This window comes from Pagrus major, chromosome 21 (genome assembly GCF_040436345.1).
Source record: "Pagrus major chromosome 21, Pma_NU_1.0".
NCBI classification, from domain to species: domain Eukaryota; kingdom Metazoa; phylum Chordata; class Actinopteri; order Spariformes; family Sparidae; genus Pagrus; species Pagrus major.
The window spans coordinates 20788195-20798372 of NC_133235.1; the positions used below are offsets into that span (position 1 = coordinate 20788195).

The following is a 10178-nucleotide window of genomic DNA, read 5'->3' on the forward strand; positions in this document are numbered from 1 at the left end:
CCACCCATCCAAACACTGTTGTGGACCAAGTACACCCCCTCAGCACAACAACACTACCCGATGGCAGTGGCCCCCCCCCAGCAGGACAACGTGCCCTGACACACTGCAAACACTGCTCAGGAACAGCTGGAGGAACACCATAAAGGGCCCAAGGTGTTGACCGGGCCTCCAAATTCCCCAGATCCCAATCTGATCGAGCATCTGTAAGACGTGCTGGAGCAGGTCTGATCCATGGAGGCCCCAACCCCCAATATACAGGACCCAGAGGATCCACTATAAAACGCCCTGGTGCCAGACACCACAGGACCCCCTCAGAGGTCTTAAGTCCATGTCTTGACAGGTCAGAGCTGTTTTGGCTGCACAAGGGGAACCTTCACAATATTAGACAGGTGGTCATAATGTTATTCCTGATCGGTGTATATTCAACATAGAAGACCAACACCAGCCAGCCACTGCTTTGAAAGGACCTGCCTAATGTCGTGTAGGTCAACCTCAAGCCACCAAACGGCTCAGATCCATGGACACAGGGCCTTTGGGTTGTGAGATGGGACCTGAATGGATTGGACTTGGGATAATGAGAATTTGGAGGCCAGGTTCTTCGAGCCATCCCTGTGCAGATTTTGCTGGGATGGCGGGGGCCATTTTCCTGCCGACAGGTTCAGTACCATCAGGAGTGCTGCTGTCATGAGGGGGAGTAGTCGGTCAGTGAATGGCAGTACCCAAGAGTTCCCAGCAGAATGTTGCATTGTAATGAGATGGTCGATGTTATTCACTTCACCTGTTGGTCCTTTTTTCAAGCTGTTGCACTCAGTGGGCGAGCCGCGTTCAAGGCCGACCACTGCGGGAGGGGGAGAGGTGGTGCTCACACACAATCAACGTTTCCCCGATGTGCAGATGCCGACCACGTTATCGTCACCATCATATCGCTGCTGTCTACAATTACCCCAACGCAGATTCAGAAGATGCACTAAGTGTATATTTGTATATAGATAACTGTATATGTGTTCTGTAATTTATGTAGGATGAAGGAGTTTATGAACCTCCGTTTCGCTATGCAACCTTTTAATGTTGAGGCTGATTGGTGTTTACAATCACCACAGTTTGAAGGTGGATACCCGTTATCAGTGTCACCAGTTCAGTATCCGAACAAATGTGAAACACGGTCTCATTCTCCCTTCTGTTGCTGACGTATATGGTAATGAAAAATGGTGGGAAAATGTCGTCATTTCAACATTTTATCCTACAGAGTGCTGCAAGAATGAGTCATAAAACCCAACAGCAAGTTAGCATTTTTGCACTCCTGGTTCCCTCGTCTTGGAGTCAGTTGTTTTTTTTTAATGTGTTGCCAGTTGAGTGCCTCAAACAAGTTTTGTGGTTAAAACAAGATTTTGTTCTACAACATAAAATACGTCAGTAAGTATCACACATGTGACTCATAAAGCATTTATGTGTCTTTAAAAAGGCGGTTGCTAACAAGTAGCTAGATGAGACTACAGAGGTTGTAGAAGACATTAAACATCATCATGCCAAACACAGACTCATCTACTATTCTAGCGCTATCTTTCCAACTTGTAGATGGATCAATTTATGGTAAAGTGTTTATAGTATAGTGCAGTAGGAAGCTTAGTGTTGGAAGTCAAACAATGCTAACGTTCAGGTTAGCCCACAAAAATATGCCATTCCTGCGGCACTCTATTAGACATTCGTAGGACATTTTGTCAAAATTAGTGAATAAATTCTTGAGTTATGGGCAAAAATGTGCTTTGTGAGGTCACGCTGACTTTGACCACCATTCATCCTTGACACCGTGTGGTCGTTTGTGCCATTTCTGAAGAAATTCCCTCCAGGCGCTTCTGAGATATCACTTCACGAGAATGTCACAGACACCGACACGGAGGCTTAAAAAAGCATGGGTGGATTTTCTCATTCTTGTACAGTCAGACTCTTATGACTCAGTTTGCGTTGTCAATGAACACACACTATAATCTCCTCACTCCTCACACACACTCACTGTACATACGTATCTGTTCAGTCACTCAGTAGTATTTGGACTCTTTCCCCGAGGCCCGAGCGTGAGCAGCTGCACGGGGCTGACCAGGTGCACCTCATTTTCCATGTTGTCATCAAGCCAGCTGAAGACTCCCGCTGTTTCCCCGCATGATGCAAGTCGGCTCTTGCGACGTTTCATGTTCCCTACCAACCTGAGCAGTGTGTCACAGACAGCTCTTATTCATAGAGCACGTGGGCTTTTCAGTCTGGAACCCCCCACACATATCAAGACTCTTACTCTGAAAGGGTTGTTAATTAAAGGTCAAAACTTGTGGCTCTGGACCAGAACTCTGAGTCCTGTTGATCCTGCAGCCTATAGCTGTTCTCAGGGTTGTCTGCTGACTCAATCACACTTCACTATACAACAGCAACCTTTGAGTGTCTGCCACTGTGAGGCTTTCCATCCCCGTCCTCCCTAATGGCTTAACTGTGATCCATTAGCAAATCAAAGTTAATTCACACCCAGATTATGGCGCTTGTATAGCCTTCAGGTCTCGCCAGAGGCCTTGTTAAAGTGCTACATTTGATCTTATGGTACCTTTAACCAATCTGACCCCTCTGCACCCGTCTCAGGGATGTCCTGATGCGATACTGATCCAATGGCTTTGGAGCGGCACTGATTCTGAGCTTATTACGTGAAATGAGAATCAGTCAATAGCCAGGTTCAGGGAAAAATGGGCAAAAGAAAATGAGAATTAATGCTCGTTTCCATCCACTGTTATGCAATCATTAGGTGCCAAATCTCCATTTAGAAAACCATTATACCATTGCAGAAGAAGAGAGAGAAATATGACTTTTTTCTTTGTTTCAAGCACGTAAGGTGCTATACGTTGTGTATAAATTCATTACCACGTCGTGAAGTACTGACAGTGGGAAACTTAAAGCATATGATGACCTGTGAATGAGCCTCACTGATCAGCTGTCTTTCTCTCGTGTTTTAAACCTTTAATCTAGGAAGGTTACATCAGATCTGTGTGGATCGATGAGGAGGCTGTTTTAATCTGCTGCTATTTTTTGTCTCTTCAGCAGAGCAGAGGCTTCAGTTGGAGCAGAAACAGCTGATCAGAGTTAAATGTCCACTACATGTTTGAACTTGTTCAGAAACTGTGTGTCCATCTCCCATTGAGCGCGTGAAATTCAGTGTTTAGCTACCATTTACATTTGTGTAGTCATGACTGGACTGCTAACTGCCAGCATCTTAACATTTATTCTACACAGTGACACATACTGATTTAAAATTAGGGAAAAAGAGAGCACTGTTATGGGAGCATTAGTCTCCTTCTGTAATAAATCTGCTATTGGCTGACTATTTCAATTGGTTTCTCCTTCCTCACGCCATCTCCGTCTCTACAGGAAACAACAACAGCAACCTCTGAGCTAGCAACATACACACTGAAAATACAAGGTACCCTTACCTTGTTGCTAATGGTACAAACCTAAACAAGCTAGCAGTTGTTACCCTTTTTTTTTGCAAGGACATAGCCATTTTAATACCTGGGTTCGCCTCCCCACGTGCAAAACAAGTTTTCCCCGACACTATTTTGCAGGGACACCATCGCTGCATCCTGGGCTTTGCATAGCCCAAGACTACAGTGATTGGTTAAAAGAAATACAAATAAGACAGAGCCTAAATTGAGGTATCAGAATCGTCATCAGAAAAGGGAAATAGTTCAATCGTTGCCTTACCTACGTAACATATTTCCTCAATCAGCTTCTCACTTTTAGATTTTTACCAGAATTGGATCCATTTTGTTTGTTTTACGTGAGATACGTTTTGCTGTTATCACTGGTTTAAAGTGGACGGGGCTCAGGTGGGGAAAGGTGATGTCACGCACTTCCATGCACCAATCAGGAATGAGCAACATTTGAATCAAAACTGTTGCAAGTAAATCTGATCAAGCCACACCTGCATAAATTGATGCTCATTTGGCCAGGAATATTTAGGATATTGGGGAAAACATCAAATTTGAAACCACATTTTAGGGGCTTTAACCAACCTGACCTCCTTTACATATTGTACACTTTTATAAACTTTGTATGTGTAGAGCTGGGAAGCTTAAATCCTATACAAAAAACACTTTTAAAAAGTCAAGACAAGACAAGCAGGATTACATTGAAAATGAAATAATGAGGGATTAAATAGCAATTACAAAACAAAGAAAAAGAGGCATGAATGCATAAGAATTAATGCTGGATGCAGTTGCTCATCAGTCAACACGGGATGTCCCCAATGTTCGTACAAGAAAAAAGAGGATGATGAATGACGGATGCTGCAGGTCTGAATTCAACACGTCACCCTCTGGATGAATTGCTGCAAACATAAAAGAAGATGATGATGTACCGCCGTGTTGTGTTGAGAAGCTGATGCCTCTCAAAATGAGCAAGCATGTCATCCATTTAACTTGTGCTTGACCAGAAAACCAAATACATGTTTGTCTGGTAATTGAGCACATTTCTGCCGGTGTTTCACTATCCCACTAGGACACAATGCAAGGCCAAGGGTACACGGCTTCCTCTCTGTTAATTAATTTCCTAGCTCATAAACTACAGCCTCTGCTTTTCATAATTGCTGATATGATTTGAGTCGGCACATCATGCTTTCACTCCCTCTTTGCTGCTGTCGGTACGGAGCAGCTTCCACATGCTCTGAATGCAGAGGACGGTGCTGAAGCATGAAAACACACGAGGAGGCATTTTACACCTGCATGCTCCGCTCCTCCTGGATGCGTTGTAGGTTTTGTGGGTGCTATTAATTTCAAAGCATTATCTTTAAACGCTGCACAATGTTTTTCTGCTGGATCACCACCATTCCTCTTCCATCCTTCTCGCCATATAGAGCGCTGAATGTGTGACAGTAGCCGGGAGTTATTATGCACAGATAACCTTCCCTTTCCTTTATAATCCAAGCAGGCACAAAGGGAAACTATTCATGATCTGCAATTATGTTTTCTAGATAAGATAAGCAGTTCACAATTAACTTAAGGCTTGCCCCAGACATAAGGAGCTTTTCATATCTGCTGACCTAGCCAATCAAACAGCTCCAGGAGCTGCTTTTCAATATCACCATAGCTAAGCCTTTTGCCTTTGTGTGCTTCTTCTCTCTCCTGCCTTGTTACTTTCAGATGTTCAGCTACACGCCCCTCTCAGAAGAGCCGAGTTGAACACAAGGGGGCGTAGACTGCTAAGTTTGCCTCACCTTGTCCAAATCAGCAGTAGCAGAGGCAGCAGCAGGGATAAATTTGATTATGGTGTCACGTCTGACCTTGAGGGGGAACTACGCTTGAATTTACATTTCAAGGAGGAATGCCTTATTGCATTATTGGCAAGGAAATGTGTGGCTTTCTCCACACTCCTGCTAACTGCATTAGGAGTGACCAGCCTTTGGCAGCGTGCAGGTTGGACCAGTTGTTGAATCATGAAGTCAACAGTTTGTCCGTTCAGTATATCCTCAGTCAAATCATTATCATCACCAATAGGAGAGTTGGTGTCGGTGGGAGTATTCTCAAGTTTAAATATGCCACCCATACAGGATAATCAAGTCCCCAGAGGTTTGTAGCACAACAATCAGCAGCAGCACACTCTGTGCAGTGATTGCATTAGTGATGGCATTTTAAATAATCCTGTCTGTCTCCCCCGGTAGATCTTATTCTTGTTCCTTTCATTGCAATCGTCCAGGATCTGTCTGTAGCTGAAGAAATAAAAATAGCAGCTCTGCTTTGTTTGTTTCATTTTATTTGCACAGTTTGGAGTTAAAGGGACATTGCACATTGCTAACATTTTTGTAAATGTGCGTAAGAAGTACCAAGAAGTCATACTTGAGTAAAAGTATAGATATTGTGTTATAACATTACTTGTACTTTTGATACTTACCGTAAGTACATTTAATATGTGATACTTAAAAACTTTTACTCAAGCACTATTCATATGGGTGACTTTGACTTTTACCAAAGTAATATTTGAACATGATATCTTTGCTTTTGGGTACTTTTTACACACTGCGGCACAGCAGTGATGGAATGTAACTAAGTACATTTACTCAAGTACTTTACTTGAGTACAATTTTGAGGGACTTTATTTAATTATTTCCATTTTCTGCAACTCTATACTTCCACTCCACTACATTTTGGAGGCAAATGTTGCACTTTTCTTCAGGTAAGTAACTTAAATTACTAGTTACTTTGCAGATTGCTTCACCAGAGCCACAATAACTTATTTTAAATTGATTTATTTTAACAGCAGTTGGATGAAAAAGAAAAACACTGATTCTGATCATGAAAAAATGCTGAATATCGTATCCAGCAATCGACCAAGCCGATGTAAACATATGTATAATTTACTTTTACATGTACTTTTGCCACCAAAGAACCTTTAACATCAGATACTTTAAGACTTTTACTCAAGTACTATTCATATGGGTGACTTTAACTTTTATTAAAGTAATATTTTTGCATGATATCTTTACTTTTACTCAAGTATGTTCTTGGGTACTTTTTCCAACACTGTGGAACAGCAGTGGTTAAGTACAATTTTGAGGTACTTGTACTTTACTTGAGTATTTCCATTCTCTACTACTTTGTACTTCCACTCTTCTGCATTTTGGAGGCAAATATTGTACCTTTTAGTTACTTGCAGAGCCAAAGTAGCACATTTAAAATGTATTTACTTTAACAACAACATAATATACAGTATATACATACCTTTACTTGTACTTTTGATACTTAGTACATGTAATATCAGATACTTAAAGACTTGTATTCAAGTAATATTCATATGGGTGAATATCACTTTTACAACAGTGGGCTGGAGCACACATAAAACAAGTACAGCAACACATAAAACAAAGCATGCTTCAGGGTATCTGAATAAGTTTCTTTTTAAATGTATTTTAAATGAGTTTCTGATGAGTGTTGGCAGTTTGAGCTGCTCTCACTGAAAAATCTGCCTTTATTTTGTAACAACTTTCTCTGCTGCTGCTCTTCTGGTCACCCCATGTGCAAGTGCATCCCTTGAATCAAACACGAGTTTAGCACAAGGCACCTGTCTAAGTGGAGGAAATGGCACTAACCCAGCCCCTAGGGGGGGTTGTGCGCCCCTATAGGCTACAGGCGCATTTGTGGTAAAAGCGAGATTTAATTGGTTTGAGCTCCCAGTATATGTAGATGGCAGTGGGTGACTCCTCCCATGCACCTGATAGGGAGTATTTACAGCTCTTTACAGCTACCCACTGCACTGTTTCCAAGAGCGCAGCGCTGCACCATGACACTCCACTGGACCTAAGCATTAAGGATTTCCGTCTTCACTCTCTAAACCTGCCGCTATATTTTCCGAGAGGGAAAACAAAACAAAAAAAAAGTTTGCCAAGAGTTGTCCACTACTTGTTTTCCAAGATGCCACGCTCGTTTCTGGTCAAGAAACACATAAACTCCGCAAAGAAGCCAAATTATAGTGAGCTGGAGAGCCCAACAGGTAAAGTTTGACAAACTCTCAGAAAGTTTCGCGCAAGTTTCTGTTTGCTTTCTTTCTCCTCATCCAGGCGACATGTGATCCTTCATTTCCCCTTTTTTTCTCTCTCTATTATTTCCAGTGTTCTTCACGCCGCACATCTACAGGGCCCTTCCTCTGCCCGTCATCCCGCAGCCGGAGATCCTGAGCCCGGCGGCGTACAGCCCCATCACAGTATGGACTACCAGCAACTTGCCGCTGTCTCCGCTCCCCAGTGACCTCTCCCCCATCTCTGGATACCCCTCATCGCTCTCCGACACCTCCTCTAAAGACCACAGCGGCTCTGAGAGCCCGAGGAGTGATGAGGACGAGCAGATGCTGCCCAAGCTGACAGACCCTCACGGGGTGGAGGCAGAGAAATTCCAATGTAGTTTGTGCAGCAAGTCCTACTCCACGTACTCTGGACTTCTCAAGCATAAACAGCTGCACTGCGACGCCCAAACGAGGAAATCCTTCAGTTGTAAATACTGCGAGAAGGAGTACGTGAGCCTGGGAGCTCTCAAAATGCACATCAGGACTCACACCTTGCCTTGTGTTTGTAAAATATGCGGGAAAGCTTTCTCCAGACCCTGGCTGCTCCAAGGACACATCAGGACGCACACCGGTGAGTGAATGTGGGGTAACAGAGGGCCCTCTGAGTGAGGATGTGGGCTAATTGTGTTCAATGTATACATGATGTAACAGCCTTTACACGTAGAGTAGACTCTAGCTACACAGCTCAGGACAGTTTGTAGTCAGGCTGATGTGGAAAGTATGAACTCTCAGATTGATTTTGGTGATGCACTGCGAAGAACAATATTGCTTTTTCTGATAAATGTCATGTTTGAATCAAGCAGCGACTGAACCTGCTCAGCTGAGTGCCTCTCTGTAGAACAAAAACAGCAGGCCAGCACTGTGACAGTGTTTCTATTCAAATGTGTTTGCACACAATCTCTGACAGCGTCTTCTTTCTCATTCCTCCCACCCCCCCCTGACAGGAGAGAAGCCGTTCTCCTGCCCTCACTGCAACAGGGCGTTCGCAGACAGGTCCAACCTCAGGGCTCACCTACAGACCCACTCGGATGTGAAAAAATACCAATGCAAGAACTGCTCCAAAACCTTCTCCAGGATGTCTCTTCTGCACAAGCATGAGGAATCTGGTTGTTGTGTAGCACACTGACTGAACTGGGATACTTCTTTTTCCACCATCAGAGAAAAAAACTGTTGCTTCTTTATGTTTCCGAGCCCGGGAGAGCTGTCAGGGAATCACATCGATGGGGGGGTTTCTCTTTTTTTTGTTTTTTTGCTTCTTCTTCTTCTTCTACGAGCGGTCGATTTCATTTCAGAGCGAGAAATAGCTCTGTGTGCTCACGTGCTTCTCGTCTCAAGCAGTGTTTCTGTGATTGCAATCAGTGTCGAGCTTTGTCATGCCATGTACTCACCTACCTGTGCTATTCATGCACTTTTCTGCATGTCTAGAGTGTTTTTTTATATGCCTTCACAATGTTATCTGCAGTGTTTGTACCGATGTCTCTCATTGGCTGTTATGCAGTCCTCCACTTCCTTTTTTTTTTGTTGTTTTTATCACAGACGATACCAAAAAGGCGCATTATTATGAATGACAGTATGAACAGAGGAATGCTGAAGCCATTGTTACTTAGGGAACAAGTGCAAACTTAGTTTTTTAGGGTGAATTTATTTCAACTTTTGCACAGTCAGTAGAAACAGTTTGCCAGCACTCAAATAGCAAAACAGATTTTCTCTCAAGTGCCTCAGTTTTACTTGGCAATAATATGTATGTTTCCTTTTTTTTTATATATATTTTTATATATTGAATGTAAGCGTGACTGAGATGATTGTATATCAGCAGTGAAAACTGTGATGCTGAATGATTTTGATATTTTTCATATCCTCATGACACTTTTGAGAAATAAAGTTTCATGACATTTATTTTCGTATAATTTCCTCTCATCCTTCAAGTCGCTTTTCATCCGCGCAGCCGTCTGTTGATTGTCACACGCTTCAAACGGAATAACTCGCACAAATGATATTTAATCCGGCTTGCACCGTCTCATGTTATGGAGATGTAAAAAAAAAAAAAAGAATGAGAGGAGAGAGGTGACTCAGCTCTGAATCAGGCCTCAACCTGTTCCCTGCGAACCTGTCCAGACATCAAACAATCTTGAAATTTAACACATACAAGCTATATTGATCTGCACTCACTTGTTATACCCTTTGAGGGCCCATGACGCCCTCTTTACCCGAGTGTGTGTAAAGCTGAAATGTGAGGGCGTTGTTCCTGTTTAGAGAATAATTCTTATTTTAAAACTCATGTCGTCAACTCAAGGAAAATGTGTGGTTTTTTTTCAATTATCTCAGGGGCACGGGGCACTCAGATATCTAGATTTTGACTATGTTTTCACAAAAAGCTCAAATTTGCATTTGCTTTGACAACCTCCTTGAGTTTCTGGGATGCTTGCCATCGACGATTAAATAGATTTCCTCGGGCTACATCTTGTTGTCTTTTACCATATGCCGTCTACTTGCAGCAGATCGAGATTAGAGCCCCAAAAAGCAAATGCCTCAAGGGATACAGTCAAAGTTGAACTCTTTCTAACAAACCCCACAGTGTGTTCCCGTTTGGCCCC

The 10178-nt window shown here is 42.8% G+C and overlaps 1 protein-coding gene across 1 annotated transcript; it reads left to right on the forward strand.

Moving 5' to 3' along the window:
- The first annotated feature begins 7366 nt into the window (after nt 1-7366).
- Nucleotides 7367-9480, forward strand: snai2 (snail family zinc finger 2). Its single transcript, XM_073491500.1, has 3 exons — nt 7367-7515; nt 7634-8155; nt 8529-9480. Exons 1-3 carry the CDS (start codon nt 7437-7439, stop codon nt 8708-8710), a joined length of 783 nt encoding a protein of 260 aa, XP_073347601.1. The 5' UTR covers nt 7367-7436; the 3' UTR covers nt 8711-9480.
- Nucleotides 9481-10178: the final 698 nt, after the last annotated feature.

What these genes read in the sequence shown, in the direction of transcription:
- snai2 (XM_073491500.1), top strand. Translation starts at nt 7,437, where the DNA reads ATGCCACGCTCGTTTCTGGTCAAGAAACACATAAACTCCGCAAAGAAG. An exon ending in TGAGCTGGAGAGCCCAACAG is followed by an intron (nt 7,516 to 7,633) that starts GTAAAGTTTGAC and finishes TATTATTTCCAG; the next exon opens with TGTTCTTCACGCCGCACATC. An exon ending in ACACATCAGGACGCACACCG is followed by an intron (nt 8,156 to 8,528) that starts GTGAGTGAATGT and finishes CCCCCCTGACAG; the next exon opens with GAGAGAAGCCGTTCTCCTGC.